Source organism: Protobothrops mucrosquamatus, unplaced genomic scaffold (genome assembly GCF_001527695.2).
Source record: "Protobothrops mucrosquamatus isolate PMUCROS unplaced genomic scaffold, P.Mucros_1.0 scaffold4, whole genome shotgun sequence".
Lineage (NCBI taxonomy): Eukaryota > Metazoa > Chordata > Lepidosauria > Squamata > Viperidae > Protobothrops > Protobothrops mucrosquamatus.
The window spans coordinates 623,570-645,962 of record NW_015386391.1 but is presented as its reverse complement, the minus strand read 5'-3'; the positions used below and the strand labels follow the sequence as shown (position 1 = coordinate 645,962).

The following is a 22,393-nucleotide window of genomic DNA, read 5'->3' as shown; positions in this document are numbered from 1 at the left end:
CCGCGGGCGACAACAGCCCCGGGAGGGTTTCGACCCCCAGGACCGCCCGGAGCTCCGGAGGAGGCGACACGCCGGGAGACGAGGCGGCTGGTCTAAACTGCGCCCCCTCGTGCGAGCATCTCGGCCCCTCTTGGGAGGGTCGCCCAAACTTTTCCCTTGGGCGACTTCGGCTTCCTTCAGGTCTCCCGGCGGCGGCTCGAGCCCTCGGCCCCGGCCCCGCCCCTGGACTCAACAGCTGGCTTGCCAGCATTCCTCACGTGTCTTAGCGCGGGCGGAGACACGGGTTGTGGCTCTCCGTGAGAATGGCTTTTAGAGGGAAGCTGCGTAACTGAAGGGCCGGTTTCTGGCTCCCAGGCGCACCGTTTTCATAACTGAATGTTGTACGAGAGCGCCCGGCTCTCGTCACTTAGAAAGTTTGGCATGGCGGCAGATTTTTCTTCCTCCGCTTCCTCTCAACTCCTCGGCTGAGCTTGGACTCAACTTTCTGGCTGTTTGCGGTTGAGAAGAACCGGTGTCTGCCAAGGGCGGAGGTGCAGTAGCTGCTCTAGGAATTTATGCTCTCTCGTATTCAGAGGAACCCCTAATTGCCAGCTGCACCTGGTGAAAAGATGCCCCCCTCAAATTGGGACTATTTAGTCACCCCCAGCGAAAAGGGGACTCCTTCCCAGGAAATATTCTGCTGAGAGGAGAGATGCTTACATGATGGGGACGCCTCTGGGGGGCTCTTTTGCCCACATTTATCCCCCCCATCACATTTCTCAAACGTTGAGGTGGAAGGCTTGAAACTCATGTGATACAAGATGGGGGGGGAATCTTCTACCTGTAAGCTTCAGCAGTGAGAAATAGCCCTCCCCATCGCTCCAGTTTCCTTTAGAGTACCATAAAAAGACAGAAACCTTTTTTCTGCTGGTCAGTCTAGAACAGAGGTTCCCAACCTTTTCGGCACCAGCGACCGGTTCCATGGAGAGAGGTTTTTCCGCGGACCAGAGTGTGTGTGATTTTATGTGCTGCCTGCATCTCGCGGATGGGGCTTTGCTTGTGCAGACCGGTTGCTGGCATGCCGTGGCCCGGTACTGGTCCATGGACCAGGGGTTGGGGACCCCTGGTCTAGAACACGGGTCTCCACCCTTGGCAATTTTATAGACTTGTGGACTTCAATTCCCAGAATTCCCCAGCCAGCATAGTCCACAAGTCTCCAAGTTGCCAGGTTTGGAGACCCTGGTGCCCGATGAGCAGCAGCAGGCGCCCCTGCCCCCCACTGTGCTGTGCTGAACTGGCAGGACTTCTGGAGGGAGATTGGCCCAGCAGCCGGGCCTGGGAGAAGAGGGGCAGCAGCCAATCATGCAGCCAGTTAGACAGGTGGGAGGGGAAAGGACTCTGTTTCGAAGGGTTATGATGGTTACGTCAATTAACCCAGTTTTCTGGGCTACTAGAAAACAAATTAGCTAACCACAGGGTTTGTCTATCATATGTTATAATGAAACAAGCTTCAGGTACAACTTAGGCTTTGAAGAATCAAACTGTGACTTAAGACACTAGTCCTGGTGATTTGGGTGAAGCAGTCTGGGGCTTTCCCGACAGCAATTGACCAGAAACCCAGTTCAACCTCATCCTGTCCATGATCAGAGTTTTCTGTCCAGGAGAAGAGAAAGTGGCCTGGGACACCAGCTCCATCAGAAGTCTCCTATTCATTGTGGGAGGCTGCCCAAGTCCCCGTTTCAAAACAGCAGAAGGCCTTTCCCCCCAAAGGGGCTCTTGACGGCCAGCCCACGCTCGGCCTCTGGGGCTGCCAGGAAGGGCTGAGTCACTGGACACAGCCACAGATTCTCCCCACGGCAGCCCTGCTCTCTTCTCTAGGAATAAACACCCGCTCATTCCTTGCAGAAGCAGGAAGGAATCACATGTGGGGTGCAGAAGAGGCCTGTTCGTTCCTTCAGAGCCCCCCTCCCCCCAAATTAAACCACTCGAGTCCTACATGCTACTTCGGGGGTTCTGCTGCAGCGCCCAAAGGGCCATGAGTCCCCCCAAGACACAGAGGGACTCACTTAGCTGCCCTCCCCAACGAGGGGCTACCCGAGATAAAAGAAATCAGGCCAGGCTCTTTGTCAAACATGTATATTTATAGCAAAAATAGGCTTTTCTCTCTTCCCCACACAATGGTTTGTTCCCACCCCCCAAAACATTTACACAGTAAACAAGTCAGCTGCTGCCACATGTCCTGCACCAGGTCCCTCCCCCTTCCCAGTCTCCTTTGCCGGTTGCCCCCTTGTTAACCACAGCCCCCCTCCTGTCGCAGAGTTATTCCGCCATCTGCCAGGTGGAGTGCCCAGTATCCAAACTCACTCCTTGGATCAAGAGAAGTGGGACACCTCCCCCAAATAGCCAAAGGAGGGGGAAATGCCAGGAGAAAAGCCAAGGCAGGCTGGGTATCTGCACTGTGTGGAGGGGAAGCGCAATCTGAAGGGGGGGTGTCAGTCAAGGGCCACAGCATGGAAGGCGGCTGCGAGAGAGGGCAGCACATTTGCAAGAGGGGGGGGGACTTTGGATATGAGGACGGAAGCAGGATAAGAGCCCTGTCTGGCGGGGGGGGGGATCAAATTTGGCTTCCGAGGACCATTTGGATGAAAGGTAGGGGGTGGGCTGTCACTAGAAGAAGTGTTGGGAGCCTTCCTTCCCGTTGCCCCCCCACCCCCAGTGCAAGATGAGGCCAGCAGAAAGTGCCCTCTTCTGTCCAGAAACCCCAGTCCAAGATGGCAGCCCCCTTCCCAGCCCAAGGATAGCTGGGTGTACTCTATGAGCAGAAGAATGGCACGAGACGAGGGAGCCCCCTCCCCAATACTGTAACGGAGACTAAACATCATCCCTAGAGTTGGCTGGGAAAGAAAGAGGAAGACGGAAGCCACGTCCCTGTGGCTCCCTTCTGTCCACGAGACTCACGGCCTAGGGATGGGCAGGAGCACCCCCAGCTGCCCTCCAGCCCTGGGGCTTCTGCTGCAGGCCTGGTGTTGCCAGGCCCGGCTTTTCACATCTTGAAGGGAAAGGAGAGGGTATCAAGTAAACATGGGGAGGGGCCACTGCCAGAGCACAGCCAGCCAAGTCCAGGTGGCCCCCGTGGCCTAAGAGACCATGTAGTGCGTGATGGCACGGAGGGCATAGAGCAGCTCTGCCTGCAGCCGGGCCTCCAGGATCAGCAGATTCACATGGACCTGCAAGAGCAAAGAGGAGATTCGAGCCCAGCCTCAGACACTGGAGACCCCCCACCACCCGAGGGTCCGGACTGAGAAGCTCCAGAATCCCACCATGACTTGGCTGAGTTGGGGACGGGCGGGCAGCATCAGCACACAGCCGGGGGTGGAGCAAAATGTACATTCAAACTATTTTTTAAAAATGGTCTGGTCAGAATCTTTCAAGATGGTGCTGCTGCTGGAAACCGTGTCCGGCAGCATCAGCACAAAGCCCGAGGCAGCCCTGGTGAATATTCCACCACCGCTCCCCAGTCCGGACCTTGTGCCAAGCCATCCATGCTGCCAACGACAGCCACATAACTGTGCCTTGCACAAAAAAGTATTCTGTTCCGCCTCTGCTGAATGTCCCCGCATCAAAACTGACTGGATAATTCTGTGTTCCAGCCCAGCCCAGGGCTTCCGCTTCTCTCTCTTCTGCTCCACACACACAACCCACCTTTTCACTGTGCTTGAACTGTTTCCAGAAGCGCTCAAACATCTGGGGATCCATCTTCTCTGGAGAACAAGTCACAGTTTTGATGTACAGCTTGAGGATCCGTTCCAGGAGATGGTTGACCTCTGCATAGTCATAATCATCGTATCTGGAAGGGGAAACGGGAAACAATCTGGATTTAGCACCAAAGGAGACCCCCAATTCATCTTGAACAAGGCTAGTTGGTAATAGGTCTTGACAGACCAGGAGTTCTCAGGCCAATTTTTAAAAGGTAATAGCAAAATGTTTACAAAGACCAGAGAGAGAACTCTATCCAAGCCCCCCGTCTCCATTAAGCCGCCCAACAGTTTATCCTGTAAACCCAACATTCCTTCCTGGAGTAAGCAAATTGCGGAAAGGTTCAGCTGCGCTTGGTTTGGCCCTGCAAGGGGGTCCCGGAAGGGGGGGAGGAGGAGGAGCACCTGATGCCAAACATGCAGTGGACGTAGTTCCAGATGCCCCGCTTGAAGGTGGCGTGCTCACAGCCCTGCCGCTTGGCCATCGAGCAGCTGTGAAGACTGTCGACCTTACGGAACTTTTCATCCAGCAAATGCCCAATGTCGGAATACAACCGATTCACCAGCGAGAAGCCATGGTCTTCCCAGGAATAATCCTGCCCGGATCAGAAAGAGGGTGAGCATTAAAGGGGGCGAGGTCAGCAGCCCCCCAAGGCAAAGGGGAGGCAGAAGGCCAGCCAGGATCCTGGGGACTGCCAGGTTTGTTCTACCTGCACACGGAAGATCTGGGGCTGGTCCTCACTGCACTGTGCAAACTCCTGGTAGCCAAAGCTGGGATCCAGGACATAGCAGGAAAGGTCTGCGGCCCCCAAGAACTCCCCATCGAAGCCTAGAAGACAGACCCACTCAGCAAAGGGGCTTTCCCAGAAAGGAGGCAGGGAGGGAGGGGGGCCTACACGCAAGCAGGAGGGGAGATGGCGTCCCAGCTGCTCTCAAGGGCCTCCACCTGACCCTCGGTGCTGGGACTCAGTGAGCTTCCCAACCCTACCAGGAGGCCCCAGGACGCCCTGGGCAAGGCCCTCCACCGCCTCTCCTCCAGGGAGGGTGGCAGGCGGCCTTACCTTCTTCCCGCTGGGCAGGCAGCCGCAGCTCCTCCCGAGCCTCACTGCCCACCTGCAGCCGGTGGACACGCTCCCGAAGAGACTCCAGCTCCACGCAGGAATCCAAGGACTGCAGAGGAGGAGGAACGCGACTGAGGGGTCCTTCCTCTGGGTCTAGAAAGGGCACCCCATGCCCTGCCACTGGGGCCTGGTACCCTATACCCGTGCCCACCATGCCCCCCCTTTCAGGCCCACCAAGAAGCCGAGGCACGCACCCGTTTGCGGTTCAGGTGCAGCAGCTCCTGGCTGCAGCCGTTGCCCACGTCACAGAAGCAGACGCTCCCCGGGAGGCCCAGCTTCAGGGAACCCCGTCCCTCTGGGCCGAGGTCCTGCTCACAGCCACAGCCGAAAGCGAAGCTGGCCAGGGCGTGGTAGTGGGCGAGAAGCACAACTGCGTGGACCAGCTCGGCCAGTGACCAGCTCTGCTCACTGATCTTCAGCAGCTTCTGCAAGAGGTGGGCCGAAAAGAAGCAAGCTGTGACTCCCCCCCACAGCGCCCCTCTCTCTCCATCAGCCTTTATACTTGCTTCACGGCGCAAGTGGCCCCAGGCAGGAGCGCCAGTTGCCAAAGAGCCCCAGGCGAGGGGCAGCTCTTCCTGGGGGGAACCAACCAATCAGAAGCCAGGAAGGAATGCTGGCTTCCAAAACCACGGAGGTGCATCTCGCTGGGATAAAGCTTCAGCCTAGGCCTAGTCCTGCTCCCCCCGCCCCGGCCCAAGGAAGACCCTCAGCTGCATCTCCTGAGGGGCCATGGGCTGAGATGCAGAAGGACACCAGGAACCTCTGAGCTCCTGCTGGTGGACCACTGCCCGGGGGGGGGGGGGCTTCAGGTTGAAGGTAATCAAGTGGGTGGAAACTCTGCAACTGCAGCACCCCTTACGCCCCCCTACCGAAGGACTTATTCCGCAGGCTTATTTTGATGGGGGGGGGGAGGAAGGACCAGTTCAGGCATTCTTAAAGCATCTGCTGATCCCAAGGAAGCCGTTTGGGATGGAAGGACCTGAGGTCTGGGAGAGGGTCCTTTGCAGGTCACGGATGGGGTGGGAGAGAGAGGGGTGCTACTTATGCTCCTCCCACTCATCAGCTACACCTTGGGGGGGCAGGCACGGTGGGCCCAGCATCCAAACTGTCACAGAGAATGCTGCGCCCTCCCTTCCCAGGGCCCCAGGTGTGCCCTTCCCCCGTCCGGTCTGCTACCTCAATGTGCTCCTTGCAAACCAGCCAGGGCCGGTGGGCCAAGACCTTGTTGATCTCACTGAGCCGGCGGAGTTTGGGGGGTATGTAGTCCAGCCCTCTCAGCCACAGGGGGTCGCCGCCCACCCGCAGGAACTGCAGCACATGGAGATTCACTAAGTACCGACATCGATGCCGGGCAGCGGCCTGCAAGAGAGACACGAGGCACTGAGATCAGTGGGGAAGGCCCCCCAGGCCAGAGACCTTGCTCAGCACGGTCCCATCCTGCCCCTGGGAGTCAGAAGCCCACCCAGTGCCCCAACCTAGAGAATCAGTCCACCTCCTCCCGATCCCTTGCCTGGCATAGTCTCCATCAGCGCCCACCCCTTCTGCCTTTGCGTGTGGGGGGACAAGACTCTGTAGGTTATCTTCAAGGGCCCCGCAGTGGACAAGGGCCCGTCTCTCCCCTTGAGATGGAGGGATCAGAGTCGACACCATTTCACAAACCAGCTCCAGCTCCTAAACAGCCCTTGTTCGGTTTTGAGTGGCAAGGGGGTCAAGAAGGGGGGGGGAGCTCAGCAGAGAAGCAAGCAGATGAAATGGCAAGCAGGCACCCTCAGCCCCCCAAGCCCAGCAGGTTCTGGCGAGGCTCCTGCTGCTCGCCGGGATGGGCCCCGAGACCCCGAGGCGCAGGGCTCTCTGGCCGGGCTCTCACCATGATGGCGATGAAGTGGCGGCAGTCGAAGGGCAGCGGCCCGTCCATGTGCAGCAGGTAATGCTGGAGGCGGAGGAAGCTGTCCAGGTAGTGTGGGTGGTAGCCCATCTGCTGGGCGATGGCCTCGATCCGCCCCCTGCTGGCCAAGGCCTTCACGAAGAGCAGCTGGGGGGGCCTCTCCTTGTCGCTGGTGCTCATCTTGGTCAGCTGGACAGGGAAGGGCAGAAAGAGCAGAGACGTGGGGCAAAGGCCCGCCAGACATTGTGCAATCGGCGAGGGGGGGGGCATGCAGCTGGGGAGGGCTAGAAGAAGAGCCCCGGGCAATTCTCTGCAATTCGCAAAGTCCCTGTCCTTGAGTACCAAAAGCACGGGAGGCCGCCCAAGGGCACGGAAGAAACACCTGGCTGGGCAGAGCAGGGTGGGGGCTGCGCCTTTGTGCTCAAGGCATGTTTTTGGCCAGAAAATCCTGGGGAGGGAGTCACATCTGGGCATGCAACCGATACACGTCAGGCATTGCAGTAAGTTCTCATGCCTGCTTTGGTGAGAGACATGCAGCCCCCCACCTGAATTTTAAAATCCCAGGTAAGCCTCTGTCACCAGAGGTAAATTTCCCCAGTCATGGTCTCTGCACTCTTTGCATGATGGAAGCTTCTCCCTGTCCTGCCTTCACCCCCCACCCTCCACAGGGATTTTTTTTAGAGCCCACCCTCAAGACATATCCAGAGCAAATGTTGCTGGCCCTTAACGGCTCCTTTCTGAAATCTGCAGCTGAATCCCCTTCCCCAGGGGGGCCACAGAGGCAGGCAGGCGGGCAGGGCAGGGCCTGCCTGACAGAAATCCTCTCCCCTGGCGACCAGCCTCTTCCCCACGAGGAAAGCAAGGGGGCTCCTGGGAGCACAGCTGGCTCCTGGAAGGAGGGAGCAAGACAGAGAAAGCAAGAGGTCTCTAGGCTCCACACCCCCCATCTTTCTAGCAAAGGGCCCTTCCAGGCAGGGGCCCGGCAGAGAGCCCCCAGCCCAAGAAACAGCCTGACTCAGCCTGCACACCAGTGGAGGAGAAGAGCAAGCCTCCTCCAGGCCCAGCGCAACCTCCAGGGTGGCTTCATCAAGAGCCTCCGGGATCCACCCAGGATCCCCCAAAGATGCAGGGACCATCCCAGGGACCAACTGGCTGGGGGGAGGGGGAGATGGGGTGGAAAATTCCTCCCCTGCCACAGGCCAACATAGCTGCCTTTCCAGGAACACCCCAGAGCTGAAATGAAAGCAGCCTCAGAAAAGGGGAGGTGGAACCCCAAGAAGCATCCCCAGAGCTGAGGATCCCCACCAGACCTGCCAAGGGACCTGGCCAGTGTCCGGCCTCTGCAAAAAACAAAGGAGGACAGGGGAGGCAGTGGGGAAATCCCATTCCCAGGCCCACTCCCCAAGCAAAAGCAGAGGCCCCATTGTAGTGCCAGTCTGAAGACCGAGAGACAAGGGGGGCTCCACCACTGACAAGCATCCTGCCCCCCCCCTTAAGGAAATCTTCAGGAGCTCCCCAGAGCCTCTCTCCTCCTTTCAGGATGGGCATCACAAACATTTTGGAAGAGGCCCAAGAGACAGATTTGGGAGGACAGACCCTGCTTTCTACCCACCTCTGGAACTGACACTGTTGGGGGGGGGGGCTGAACCAGAGAGCCGCATCCCCCAACAGCCCCATCCCCCGGAGGCCGCAGGGGGAGGGAGACAAAGGCAGGAGGAGCAAAACAAAGGAAGGGGTCCGGGCCCTCGAGGCAGCAGCAAATTGGGACAACGCACGCGGGGGGGGGGGGACAGCTTTTGCTGAAGCAGCCCAGCTCCCAGTGAAAGCGACGGCTTGACCCCCTCCCCAAAACGGGAAGGAGCGCCCCTCCGCCAGTCTAATCGGAGAGAACTGGAGGAACACGCCCCCTCGCCCACGGAGGAGCGGCGGCGGCGGCGGCGGCAGCAACAGCTGGATGGGTTCGGTCCCGCTTCCTCCGCGGTCCCGGTCCATTGTCTCTCCCGGCCGGTCCCAGTTGCGGCCGCCAGAGAGCTGCTGCGCCCCCTGCCGGCGCGACTGCCGAACGGCAAGAGGAGAACGAGAAAAACAAGTTTGATTGGCAGCGCGGGGGGGGGGGCAGGTCGGTCCAGCGGCGGTTCGGGCTGGGAGCGCTCGCATCCCCGCCTCCGCCGCCCGGGCAGGACGACCCGGGGCCGGGGAGAAGGCGAGCGGCGCCGCAGGGAGGGAGATGCGGGCAAGGTTACCTCTGCCGCTGCGGGCACCCATCGCCTCTGCCCGCCCCCCGGCCGGAGCCCCCTGGGCGCTGCAGGGCTGCCGCGGACGGGTCCGCGGGGGGGAACGGGGGCCCCCTCGCCGGGGCTCCGCTGCAGGGGGAGCCCGGTCGCCCCGCTCGGGGCCGGCTCCCTTACCTGCAGCCTCTGGCACGGCTTTCCGCGGGGGGGCTCCGCGCTCGGGGGGCAGAGGATCATTTTCGCCGGCCCACCGGCCGGGGCTGCCGCCGCCGGACTTGCAGCCGCCACCGACGGGAGGCTGGAGGCGCGGACAGCCCAGCCGGAGTCGGGGCGCGAGGGGGCGTGCCCACAGCCCGGCGCCGTTCATACACCGCAGCGGGGGCGGGGCCGGCCGGCCTGCTGGCCAATCGCAGGCGGCGGGCGGGCCCGGCGGCCGGCGGAGGGCGAGGCTTTGTAGTGCCCAGTGGAAAATTCCCTGCCCGTCAAGCGCCCGGGCCCCGCCCCTGAGAGCAAAGGGGCGTGGCCACGGATCCAGCGTGGTGTCCCTTGACAGCTCTTAAAGGAGCCGCGTCCTGTTTTCGCGCGGAGCCCGCGGAGGTCGGTCCGGCTGAAAGAAGGCTCGCATGAAGCCCCCTAGAATTTTGCAGAAAACTGTTCGGATTCTTTGGCCAGCGGCTGCCTTCCGAGGTCAGGCGTGAAACATCCAGTTGCTTATGGCTTACAGCGTAGATCGGAAAGTTGATACGGCGCAGCCGGTTGGTAAAAGGACTCCTCAGTCCCCCATTTCTGGACTTCAGTCTGGGAAGCGACTCTACATATCCATTCAGTCTTTATCTGAAGCGCCTTATTCCTTTATCGGGAATCACCCAGTTATCAGCGTGAGCGCCGGTCTGACAAGCCGACCCGGCATCTGCTCGTGCCCAGCCGGGCTTTGCTAAAAGGTGTCAAGCAGTAGTTCGCCTGTGCCATGGCTCTGGTGCAAAGCAGGGCACCCCAATACAAGTCTCTTTTCACACACACACGCACACACGCCGCAGTTCTTTAGCGGCTTTTCTGGCTATGCAAGATTTGTGCAAGGATTAAGGCAGCTTCCTCACCGTTTTATGCCAGAGCAGTGAACAGAGCAGGGGACCCCTAAGCGTTTTCCTGCCCCTGGGTACCCTTGGAATGAACGCCGGAGGTGCCTCCCCAGGACAACTCCAAGCACTCTAGCGATGTCTTGAGCTCCACACGCAGGGAAGCCCCCCAAAGGGGAGCTCCGGTGTTTGATATGTTCAAAGGTACTTTCCATCTAGATTTTTTTAATGTACCTCCAAGGGTTCTTCCTGCCCTCTGGGGGTGCCCTCTTCCACCTCTACTTTTCCTGGCTTTGGACTTCCAGACCTGGGGTCAGGTGCAAAGGTAGGCGAGAGACAAACACCCGTCAGGTGCACCTCTGGCTTTGCCAAGTTTCAAGGGGCTACCCAGAGCTCATCACTCCTAGCTGTGGAGGCTGGGGCCGGTGCAGGAGGCATTCCCCTTGGCCCTCTGCAGCGCTGCCAAAGCAGCCGGGCTACCCGGGGGCATCCCTCAAGGCAAGAAGCCAGCAGCTCGCCCTCCCCCCCCCGTTTCTGGAGCCGGGGCCGGCAAATCCCGTTTCTGCTGCAGCTTCTCTTCAGAACCTCCAATCAGGAGCCTCCCTGGTGACATCAGCCTCGAAAGGACCTCATCACCATCATCACCCGTCCCGAATGTGAAACAGACCGGCAGACAATGCAGCTGGAAGCCACCCCAGCTCCTCGGCGGGGCATCGGCTTCGGAGGGAAGGTGGGAAGCGGGCTGGGGAGTCAGGGCCAGAGGCACTTTTATTGGGGCGCAAAGTCACTCCCATGGGTGCAGCAGAGGGCCTGCTGAGGGGAAGGGGCTGGAGCTCCCCCGGGATCTCTTTCCAGGGTCAGCGGTGCTTTTCCTTCTCCTTCCGGATGGCCTCCAGTCTCGCCTTGGTGGCGGCGGCCGTTTTGCGTGGCAAGCCCTCCTCGTCTAGACCGCTGGCCATGCTCCCTCCGGGCTTCCCAGAGCTTTTTCCCTGAAGGGGGAGGCAGCACGGATCACTGGGGCTTCTAGTAAGGCGGGGGGGGGGGACGGACCGCCCACCGGCCAGCAGCAGCAATGGGGGCAGCGAGGTGCCCAGAGCTCCCTGCCTGCTGTTCGGCAGCGCAGAGGAAGGAAGGAAGGAAAGCAGAGGGAGGCTGAGTCCTGGACCCATCATGAAAGGGGGTCCTGGGGGTCTGGCTGAGAACGAGAGGGGAGCCTTACCACCACCTGATTGGCCATGTAGGAGAGGAGAGCTTCCATGGTTGGGGGCTTCTTCCCATCCTGGTTCTTGAGCATCTTCAGGCGGCTTTTTTCAAGAAACTCACACTGGTTGCGAAGAGAATCTAAGGGGGAGGAGAGGCTCTGTGGTTCTGCTGGCATTGCCAGGGGAGGCAGAGGTGACCTGCCTGCCAGGCAGGTCATTCTGATCCTCCATGATTCAGGAGGGCTGGGAAGAGAGGAAGGAGGCCAAGGGGGATGGCATCGCTCCCACTTACCACCTTCACTTACCCACTCCAAGGTCTCTGTCTAAAACTTCACAGATGCCCCTTGGATCCAGAGCTGTTAGCCAATGTCCTGCCACCTCTTTCCCCCTTCTAGCAACCCCCATGCCAGCCAAGGTGCCAATGTCAGGGGGAGCAGCAGTGCCTCCCCTTTATTTTGGGGGGAAGATCTGTCAGATTCATATTGATCAGACCACCCCCTTCTCTCACACCTGGCAGCTCTCCCCAGTTCTGCCTGCCCACCCAACCACTCCCAAAGGTGTCTCTTGGGAGGAAAAAGCTTCCGGAGACCCCCCCTGTGCCAAGGCTCCCTACCCAGCAAATCCTGCGGAGGAGACTTGATGAGAGGGTGGAAGGCTCGATAGCTATGTTCATTTTTGGTCCCTGCAGTGAAGGAGAAGAAAAGCCCACATTAGGTGCTGTGATCCTAGCAAAGCTTTGGGACATGAGCTGTGGGTGCTTTGGCCTGCAAAATGCCAGGGCACAATGGCTGGATATAAATGCCCAACACTTAGATGGTGCAAGTTGTAATCGGGCACGGTCCAAACATCAGCCCCCAAACTGGCATAAAGCATCTGGCTAGCATGCAGACAGCCCCTTGGGCCCAATTAATGGTCTACTAACAGGGGAAGGAAGAAGAGACCTTTACTGTGGACTTAGGTGGAAACCACCCTAAGACAGGCAGTGGTTGGAAGATTCCACTCAGGTAGTTGCTCAAGTCAAGGCAACAGTGGAGAAGACCCCAGAAAGATATCTGCCCCCCCCCCCAGAAAGAGGGCATCCATCTCCGACTGACTTTCCAAAAGGTTTGGAGCAAAAGCAGGACTGGGACTCTGATGGCTGCCCTCTGGGGTGGGCTGCTCCCTGCACGCACCCACCTGTGGTGCCACGCTCCACTTTGCAAATGTAGTAGGTTCCCCGTGCAGTGAGGAACTTGCTGGCACTGTCTTCTGGGAACTTGACCAGGAAAATCAGCTTCAAGGTCCCATTCTCTTCACACAGGTCAATGGAGTCTGAGAAGAAACTGCAGAAGTTGGCAAGCAGGATTTTCCCCCATCCACCCCACCCCGCCCCAAAGAATGAATGACTTTGCCCCTCATTCATCCTTCCTTAGATCCTTCAGGGCTTCAGCTTCGCAGGAGAAGAGCAGTGTACCTCATCCTAACCTCCAGGTTCACCTGATCATTTTGCCCAGCAGGAGGAGGCCATGCAGCCCCTCCCTTTGTAGGTTTATTCAAGCATTGGATTCAGGAGTAAATTGATGAGCCTGAAGACCTGACCCTTGGGTACCAGGCCAGGATGTTCGGTGAATTGTCACCTCTGAATTATTGTGCTATGGATGTTGTGTGTGTTTCTATTGATTTATTCTCATTACTGATGTATTTTTCAGTTGTTTTTAACACCAACTGTCCAGACAAATTGAGTGAGCAAATGAACAAATGAATGAGGTTGTGTGCATGGAGGCCCCACCTGGCCTTGGGGTGCAGAGCTTTCATCTGACCAGAATCCACATCTCAACACTATTGTTCTAGCAGGCCTGAAATATCACTTCCTCTCCATTTCTGAAGTCATCTTCTTCCAGGCCCACCTCAAAGCCCTGCACTCTTATCCAAAAGCTACGGGCCTTCCTTCCAGAATCCGTGTCTTCCCAATTGGTGGTGGTGACCATTGTCCTTCCAGGCAAGGAGTCAATGCCCTGAGACAATCACCACCCACGAGATTCCTTCAAGGGTTACCTGAACTGCACATGGTGGAGCCACATTCCGGTCCAGCAGACACCAAGCCTGACCACCAGCCATGCTCCCTCCTGACCCACTTCCTTGTCCTTGCCACTCTCCCAATGATGAGGTCTTCCCCTCCCTTGGCCCTGAACAGCCCGGGTCCTTCTCACCTGTCCTGTGCAATCCCACCTTATCACGCAGGTAATGGGTTAGAAGCAAAATGGAGCAATTGATGTTGGCCAGGAACTGCCGGTTGTCTGAAAGGAGAGGAGCTGCGGTCACCGCTGAGCAATGCAATGTTTTCCCGCTGCAGAAGGGTGGCTTCTCCTGCCCTGTCCTGGGGAACATCAGCAGCTCTGGGCCTGACTGGCCACCTGAGCCCCCGTCACAAGGGAGAGAAAGGTTGGAGAGGACAGACACACGACTGGAGAGGGGGAAGGAACGGCGTTTCCATTCTGGCTATTGCCATTCTCCTCAACCCTTCCGAGGTTGCCCGTCGAAGGGAGAGCCTGGACTCCTGCACACTTGGTGCCTGGATGTCGTGCATCCCTGGCCCAGGCTTCCTCGTGCTCTCACCCTTCTGGCATTGGCATCAGGGCCCAGGGAGGGTTTCCCTTGGCTGGATGCATCCAAGATGGAAGAGCCATCATTCAGGGTTGCTTGAACTGACTCGGGCCCCAAAGTTTATTTGTCCATACAATCAGCCTTCTGCCTCCAGTCTTTGGAATAACAAACACATTAATTCTGGATTAATGAGGATTGTGTGCCTGATAAAACACGTTTTTAAAAGGAGCACGAAGTGGGGGTTGCACCCGCCATGACAACACGTCCCTGAGAGCGTCCAGTTTCTGGGAGGAGAGTCAAAGGTTTGGAGGATCTGCTCCTGGCTCTAAGGAGTCCCAAGAGGCCCTGCCTCAGCTTCCCCTCTAGTTGGATAAAGCAGCCCATAGGGCTAGCTCTCCTGCCTGCCTCATGTCCACTCCATGGACCCTCTCGGTCCACCTTTCCTTACCTCCATGCTTGATGATAATGAACATGCCCCAGCTGTCTTTGCCATGGCTGGCAGGTTCTCCAGGGTTGAGCAGCCTTGGAGCTTTTGTGACATGTCATAATGAATGGCTTTGTGAGGCAAGCAGGCAGGCCTGGCACCCTGACCGTGGTTTCCTCAAACATAGCTTGTGGAATCAGCCATAATAGGTCAGTTCCCGCATTGCACTAAACCATCATATGGTTTGGCTGTTTGGTGAGGAGCCCAACCAACCCACTGTAGTTTATAAACCTGGGTTGATGGCCAGGTGTGTTGGCCAATTGTAATTGACTCAATAAATAATAACTAAACAAGCAGTTTAATACCCTCCACAAATCAGGTCAATGAAATGCTGTCTGAGAAAGTCTAAAGCATGTTTAATGAGGACACATTTCAGGACAAGCTTTAGCTTTGAGTGCCCCGTGAATTTTATCAACGGGAATCCTGTAATTAAGAATTTGGTGAGCAGAAGCAGCTAAGTGACCAGGGGCTCTGGATCAAGCTCAGCCATCAAACAAGGACCAGCGTTGCCAGGGGCGGGACACAAGAGGGCCCCGGAAGGCTCAGAGGGAATGAGCGAGGGCCTTTGTATTCCAATACAGGAAACACACCCACTCAGTCAGCAGCAGGAAAGCAGGAGGGGTCAAAGTCAAAGCCGCCTGGGTGGGATACCGTGGCTGAAGAAAAACCCACCACCAGACCCCACCTCCCTGCAGAAGATTACTGGCCCCGTAAGTCATGGGGAAATTTGGGAGGTAGAGGCAGGATGCCCACTGCAGAAGGGGGAAGCTCGGTCAGGGGTCAGCCCAGGCACCTGCAGCGCATTCTTTCCGCGGGGGCAGCTTGTGTCATTCCTTTCCTGACTGAATTCCCTTCCATCCCTTTACAAGCAGCTGGGGGGGGGCTTTGGGGGCCCTGGAGGCAGGGCTCCTCCCTCCACGGGGGCTCCATGTGCAAACTCAGGTGGTGAATGCCGCAGGGCCCGGGCTGGCCTTGGGAGGAGGGTCTGGCAAAGGGTCAGGCAACTCTCCGGTCTTGATTGTGGCCTCATTGCTTGCAGGCAGGCAGTCCCCGCCGGGCAGCAGCTCAGTGATGGAGCAGATGTTTTCATAATGGCTGGGCCTGAAGCTCTCCAGCACGTCTTTGGAGACTCCAGACCATTCCTGGCAAAGAAAGGACAGGTTGGAAAGACACACGTGCCCCCCCCCCAAAGCTAAGACTGAGACCTTCTTCCTTTGTGAACAGCCTGCCTGCACACGAGCAGAGCCAAGCCTGGGCTGCCAAGAGGCCCTGGTAGGGCGCCTTCTCCACGGCATAAAGTAGAAATCACCTGGATTTTTCTAGGACTCTGAAGCTGACTCACATCTCGCAGGCTTTGCCAGACTTACTGAAAAATTGCCTTGATATGCAGTGAAGAGATCCTCAAACTTCCTGCTGGGTTTTGGGATTCTGGGCATCAGGACCACCCACATTCTGTTGGTGAGAAGAGAGGATGGGATCCACAGCTGTTTTTCCTCCAGCTCTGCCTCAGTTAGCCCACTAGACCGAGAGAAGTAATAAGAGGTGGAGGACATGGACATCTCTCTCTCTGTTTGTGGGCCATGCTCTGGGGCAAGATGCCTCAATTTCTCCCCTGTGGGTCCAACCCTGGAGCCCCTTGCCCCAGGCAGAATCAGCCCCCGTCTCCCCTACAGCCCTGCTCACCTCTCCATCCGCAGCAAGACCAAGAGCAGCATCAGCAGAACGAAGAAGGAGCCCAACGGAATCACAACGTCTTTGAGTGAAGAGGGCGGTGAAGTGGGGGACACGTCTTCTGCAAAGGAGGAAGCCAGGTGAGGGTCTCAGACCAGGAACGTCTTCATCTTCACACCTCGCGCCAAAGCAAGCAAATTATCTGCTCCTGGAGTTCCTCTGCCAGAGTGACAGATCAGAAGTTCCCCCACATCATCTGAGGTTTGACAAACGTTTGACTCTCCAACTGACTCTCCAAGACAGTCCGAAATTTCCAAGAGGTGGGACAGCTGGGTCCCAGCAGCACTGGGCCCATGGGAAAGAAAACCCAGCCAGGATTTGTGCATTCCCTATTTGAGTTCAGTTCCCCTGGGAGTGATGCTTCCCTGCAACGGCCTATCAGACAGCCTATCGCCACCGGCCTCTATGCATTCTGTAACAGCCAACAGACACAGGTGGAAGGGACTGAAGTTTTAAAGGATCTCTACAGCCTTTTGTGCTTGGCAGTTCCATCCACACTCCACCCAGCACTGTCTCTTCACCCTGTAAGAAACACACTCAGCTTCCAAGAATTTGACAGAGAAATATCCCTGTCCCTTTAGGAAAGTGGCCAATTTTAGTCTACTAGCTTTTGTCAAAATTAAATCATTTCTTTCCATTAATATAGTTTTACACTTTAAATTTTTAGAATCTGTTAAGCATTAGCCAGCTTTTTGTGCCAGGATTATGCATACCTGATAATTTACTGACAGTTATTATTCCCCTCCTAAATCAATTTCCTAGCTTCTTGTGGACTATCGCATTCACTGCTCTGAGATCTAGTGCACTAGTCCATAAGAACCATCAAGTTTCTTAATAGGTAAAATTGGAATATCATATGGGGACATACAAGATTCCCACAAACCTTCCTCCATGAGCTGATTAATGACTGATTTCAATCCCTTTGTCTCTTCCAAGAGAATATTGTTTCACCCTTACTACTTCCCCAATATTCCTTAAAGTAATTTCAACTGAAGCTATTCTCCCCTATTTCCAATTCCAACTCAGACTTTTGGGTTAGGTTATTTCTCCTCTTCTTTTCTTAGTGGACATAACGCAACCCTTATTTTTCTTTGACCCAATTTAACGTCCACCCCTAGGACAGACTACATATCCCATTTTGCCAAATTTACCCGTGTCTGAGAATTTATCTAGAAATCACACATAATTCCCATTTCCCCATTGCTGGAACATCAAGAGGGGCTTCATTATAGGGAGCGAGGAAGAACGTCCCTCCACTCTGTGGACAAGAAGCTTCTGCCCAAACCTCAAGGAAACCATTTCTTCTTCTTCTCTCAGATCCCACTTTTAAATTTATCAAGGACTCTCCTGTGGTGGGACCCAAATAAATGAGCCCTTGACATCCTCAATCCTCCAACTTCATCAGATTTACCAAGATCTAGTTTCTGTCTCTCTGCTTTCCCAGCTATAGGAGAAGCACTTTTCTTCTCCGGGATTTAAAATTTCCCTAACCATTTCAGTACTTCTACCGAATCCTCTGGGTCCCTCCCTGTGAACTTGCAGCAACGGGTTTTGAATGTCTGCCCATCAACAACTTTCCTTTTAGTTGTTTAACCTTTCCTTTTAGTTGTCACCCTCCCCCCCCCCCCGTGCGTTATTGCCTGCTCTCCAGACTGGGTTCCCCCCCTTCCTGGTTCATCGCCCAGGGCCCCTTCTGGCATGAGGATCAGTCGGAGGAGCCAGATGACCACCAGTGGCAGACGGGACCGTTGAAATCAATGGGACGCATCTTCCCGCCTCCAGGGTGGACGGCCCCAGTCCCCACGGTGACTTTAAATCCTGGCACGAGCTCCCAAATTGTGAGAAACACTCTCAGCTTCCAAGAATTTGACAGAGTCATCAAGTGAAGCAAGCAGTTTATTGAAAAATACGTTCTTGCTAGAGCGGGTGGCTAACAAGATGGCAGACCCCAAATAGGTTTCAGCAGCCTTTCATTCCCTAGGCCTGAAGCGCAAGTCCCTCCCTTGCAATCCCATGTGACCCGGAAGGCCTAGCTCCCCCACGAGAACCCCCTACTTGTGTCCTACCCGTGTTTAAATCTCTCCCCATTTGCTTTGCCCTTCCGAAATTAGTTTCTCTGCGCGGGCAGTTTTGCCTGACACCCAGGTCTGCATAGGCATAAGCAATTAGTTTCATTATTAGATGCAAGCTCTTGTGGTTAGGCTGTCAGCGCAGACAGTTCCTGTTCCTCTAACCCTTTGCTTTTTCTTGTTATTCTAATCTAGGCCACATTCATTTTCCAAGTATTCGCTCTTAAACTGTATTAAACATGGTCAGATGCAAAAACCACTTTGTTATTCCCTACAACCCTGAGCCCTGCTTGGGTGCAGTGAGACCCCCTCGCTTTATCATACTGGCCATCTTTTATCTCGTTTATTATAATTTCTTTGACAGTTGTGAGCTGGCGAGAGTTGTTGAGAATTGGGTAGCCCCTGGCCTGCTCTGCACACCAGCTGGAGGCTGAGATGTGCCTTTAGAGCAGAGATGGGCTTCCCAGCACTGTCCCCAAAGGCAGGCGAGGTGCCCCTGGGCTGGACATTGTTCCTGTTCCCCTTTCTTGGCTTTGGGAGACAGAAAATCCATCCTGCCCGCTCACCTTTTCCCCAAAAGGTAGGGTTGGATTCCTCGCTCCAGAGATCTGTGGTTGCACACTTGTTGTGCAGTTTACTCTTGACATAGAAGGCGTAGTGCTTCTTAGGATCCACACTGGGAATTTGGAACTCCATGCTGTTTACGTGGTATTCCTGGAAAGCAAGACAAATGTTCAATTCCTGCCACGCCTCTAATGGAAGGGAGCCCAGCTCTAGCGCCGAAGCTTGTCCCTAAGATGCCAGAAGGCCAGGGGCCTTTGGCTGCCACAGACTAGGCAGCTTCCCCGCTGGAAGAAGGGACTTTTAACTTTTAACACACACCCTTCCTCAAGCAAGAGGGAGGCTGGGCTCCAAAGTAGACAAGGGCACGGCCGTTCAGCGCCACAAGGCTTCCTTTGGCACTAATTGGTTCATCCCTCCTACCCAGCCCTAATGTGGTTGGTTTCTCGGTGGCCAGACGTGAGCCCGGCCACTAAGCCATCCAGCAGTACAACTTCCCTACCATCCACTGTGTGTCCTTGTTGCTCTTGTATCTGACAGCGTGCTGCAAACAATTGGCATTTTTGTAGGGAGTGTCCCAGGTCAGGAGAAGCTGGTGGTTGCTCAGGTTGTGCAAGGTGAGGTTAAAGGGCTTGCCAGGTCTCACTAAGAGAGAATTCAGATGGAGCCCTGAGGGTACAGGAGCTTGGCCCACCGGCCTCTTCCCCCACAGGCCAAACCGCTTCCCTGTCGGTCACAGCACAGCTCCAGCCCAGACCAGCCGGGCAGAGCAGATCCAGAGGCCAACAGAGCCCATCAGCTCCTTAAGAACCGACACCTTTTCTAAACAATTTAAACTGCATGTTATGGGGAGGGCAGAAATGGCCCACCACAAAATCAACCCCTGAAAAGAAAACAGAGAAATTGAGGGTCATTGTGACCTCCAGCACCAGGGACGGCTGGAGCCCTCGGCCGCCTGGTGAGACAGAAAGGGGGATCGACTGGATGGCGAGCCAGGTGAGGAAATGGCTGGTCCTTAAGGCAGCAAGAGCAACAGGCCGGGTCAGCCCTGAGCCCCACTGGGGAAGCTGGGCCTCTCCGCTCCTTGGAATGCCCCATGCAGGAGCTCCTCCATACCTCGGGTGTTCAGTAGTACGGCTTCGGGGACAACATTCTGCCCCTGACTGTCATTGAGATACATTTTCAAGTAGTTGAAGAGGTAATATTTGCTGAACTGGCATGCCACGTTGAGTCCATCTGTCTGTCTGTATTCCTTGCACTCTGCTGGCTTGCTGAGCTCTTCGAACCTGGGCAGAGAAGGGACAGCTGGATCCTTTTTGATCGGCAGCTTCAGGTTGGAAGTGCAGGGCAAGCGAGGCCAGAGATGCTGGGAGGTCCTCCGGTTGACCCCCCCAGCCCTGCGACTTCATAAGGGTGTCACCGGCCCTGGCCTCCTGCTTGATTTCAGGTAGGCGCTGCTACCTGCTTGAGAATTAGAAGGGGCCCAGGGCCTTTGGCTGGGGCCGACCCTCCCTTAGCAGGAGGAGCGATTCTGTGGGAGGCTGGCTTGTCCTAAGCAGGCCTGGCTCAACAGCGGCATGAATGCCCCAACCCTGGTAAGGGAGGGAGAGCAGGAGGGAGGCCCTTGTGGCAAAGAGGTGAGGGGGGGCTGAAGCCGAGAAAGGGGGGTGCCACCCCAGGGGTGAAAAGGGCAGAGGGCACCTACCAGAAGTAGAAAGAGTAGTTGTGACCCGGCTTCTGCTGGCTGCCCCAGTCGCAGATCACGTAATCTTCATTGTGGCAAATGCAGTCCACTGTGAGAAGAAAGAGCAATGTTGCTCCTCGAGGCTCAGCCGAGGCTCCCTCCCACCCAAGCAGGGCTGAGAACGGATCCTCCTGGAAGGAAGGGAGCCTTGCGAGGCTCCAGAGATCTCAGCCAGCTCCCTTCTGTTCCTGCTCAGACAGCCTCTTCCCCCCTTCTTTGATTTTTATTATCAATTTTCAGAGAAGACCGGTAGGCTCAGCAGTGCCCGCTGGGCCTTCCTTCAGAAGGTCCAGATTCCCCACTTGAGAGAGAAGGTCAAGAAAGTAACCATCCGCCTGGGATGCTAAACGCCTGTCTCCAAAGCTGGCCCTTCTCCCGCCCCACTCCCCGTTTCTTAGCAGTTCCAAGGCCACTATCATTTTCAGGGTGTCGGCGGGACCGATTTAGAGACAAGCAGTTCTACCGCTCTTCCCAAGTGAGCTAAACCAGGGCTTGCTGGCTGAACTGCCACAAAGTGCCACCTGAATGTTTAGCCACAAACCATGGTTTACAGATGACAACAGCCCAACATGCAAAGCCAAGACATACTACAGTTTAATTACAACGTCTCTTTGATCTGATGGGTTTTCCTCCTTCCCTCAAGGAAAGTTCAAGGGGAATTTGGAAAGGGGGACACAAGTTCCAGCACCCCTCACCCCTCCCACACCCCCTACGGAGAGAAGCAGGCAAGGGGGCCCGTACCTTTTGCCTGCGGGCTGCCTGCTGCTTCCCCCCCAGGGGCCACCAGCAGCAGCAGGAGTCCAAGCAGGCTTCCCGGATGGTCCAAGACCCTCATTCTCCAGCATGAGAAAGAGCTGCTGCTCCAGAACCGCCTGTTCTGACTGCACCTCGAAGTGGTGTGTGTGCGTGTGTGTGAGATGAAACTTTATCTGTGGCTGGAGTGCATCACTTCCGCCGCCACCCGTTTCCTGTGGAAAGTTTCTGGCGTGAAATCCCTGGGACTGTTGGCCCCAGGGGGATTTCCAGAGGTGGCTGAAACCATTGGGAGACCCTGCCCCCAACCCAGGAGGCAGAGTCTCCATTAGAGCGCCATCCAGAGCCGGAGACCCTCTGGGGTCTTTCCTTGGAAGGGCTGCAAGTCAGAAGAGTGGCATGGGAGACCCTCGCCCACCCTCCAGACGGCAGGACCACTGCTGGGGGTCTCCTCCTGGAGAACCTCCTGCCCGTTACTTCCCATGGAAGGAGATGCCCTGGGCTTTGCTTTCCGGTGCGGGTGCTGGGTGTCATGGAGCACATCTGGGGAGACCCCAGGAGAGCATCTAGAAGAGAACAAGGCGGACAATGCTGGTGTCTGTGTGTGTGTGGCTCAGCCTCTTCCCTGGCAGCAAGGTCACCAGACTTGGGAACTTTTAGCCGCTTTAGCAAAAAGATCGGGACTTGTTGCGGTGCTTAGCCCGCCCTGGTGCTGGAGGGGCAGCCCTTCTCTCCCCTCCAGCGTCGCACCCCAGAGGATGAACCCATTCCGGGGGCGGGCGGGGCGGGGGCAACCTTGCCCGGGCAGGCCTGCACACTGTGCTGCGCCCCCTTCCTAAATGCACCATCACAACCGGCCAAGTTCACACAAAGGCCGAGGCTCTTGGCTGCCTCGCGGCGCCGCCTCCTCCTCCTCCGGCTCCACGGACTGCGGGGCGCTGCAGTGACCGAGCTCGGCCGGCAGGGGGAGAAGCAGGGCTCTTCTCGGCCGTCTCCGTCCGCCCTCGGCAATTTCCGTGCGCGGCGGCGGCGGCGAGGAGGGAGGGCCCCGGCCGGGCGCGTCATCGCTTCCGACCGCCGCGGCGGTGCTCCGCTTTTTGTCCTCCGCGCCCCCCGCAGCCGCGCGCGATCCATTCCGGCGCCGCCCGGGTCCTACGCCGCCGAGCGCCCCTCGGAAGGCTTCGGCGCGGCCCGCCCGCCCCGACCCCTCGCTCGGCCT

At 56.8% G+C, this 22,393-nt stretch overlaps 3 protein-coding genes across 3 annotated transcripts; all 3 read right to left on the bottom strand.

The window, feature by feature from the left end:
- Window positions 1–3,012: 3,012 nt before the first annotated feature.
- On the bottom strand, window positions 3,013–6,920 carry LOC107303281 (sestrin-3-like). Its single transcript, XM_015832498.1, has 8 exons — window positions 6,723–6,920; window positions 6,032–6,214; window positions 5,050–5,280; window positions 4,796–4,904; window positions 4,445–4,563; window positions 4,140–4,330; window positions 3,682–3,826; window positions 3,013–3,206 (listed from the first exon to the last, which is right to left on the bottom strand). The coding sequence occupies exons 1-8, from the start codon at window positions 6,918–6,920 to the stop codon at window positions 3,117–3,119; spliced, it is 1,266 nt and encodes a 421-aa protein (XP_015687984.1). The 3' UTR covers window positions 3,013–3,116.
- Window positions 6,921–10,904: 3,984 nt separating this feature from the next.
- CUNHXorf65 (chromosome unknown CXorf65 homolog) lies at window positions 10,905–14,305 on the bottom strand. The gene is made up of 6 exons (XM_015832414.1): window positions 14,281–14,305; window positions 13,439–13,525; window positions 12,426–12,560; window positions 11,863–11,931; window positions 11,267–11,388; window positions 10,905–11,036 (listed from the first exon to the last, which is right to left on the bottom strand). The coding sequence occupies exons 1-6, from the start codon at window positions 14,303–14,305 to the stop codon at window positions 10,905–10,907; spliced, it is 570 nt and encodes a 189-aa protein (XP_015687900.1).
- A 915-nt stretch (window positions 14,306–15,220) lies between these two features.
- IL2RG (interleukin 2 receptor subunit gamma) lies at window positions 15,221–21,256 on the bottom strand. Its single transcript, XM_015832412.1, has 8 exons — window positions 21,163–21,256; window positions 20,383–20,470; window positions 19,794–19,963; window positions 19,180–19,322; window positions 18,683–18,830; window positions 16,000–16,108; window positions 15,684–15,768; window positions 15,221–15,458 (listed from the first exon to the last, which is right to left on the bottom strand). The coding sequence occupies exons 1-8, from the start codon at window positions 21,254–21,256 to the stop codon at window positions 15,255–15,257; spliced, it is 1,041 nt and encodes a 346-aa protein (XP_015687898.1). The 3' UTR covers window positions 15,221–15,254.
- Window positions 21,257–22,393: the final 1,137 nt, after the last annotated feature.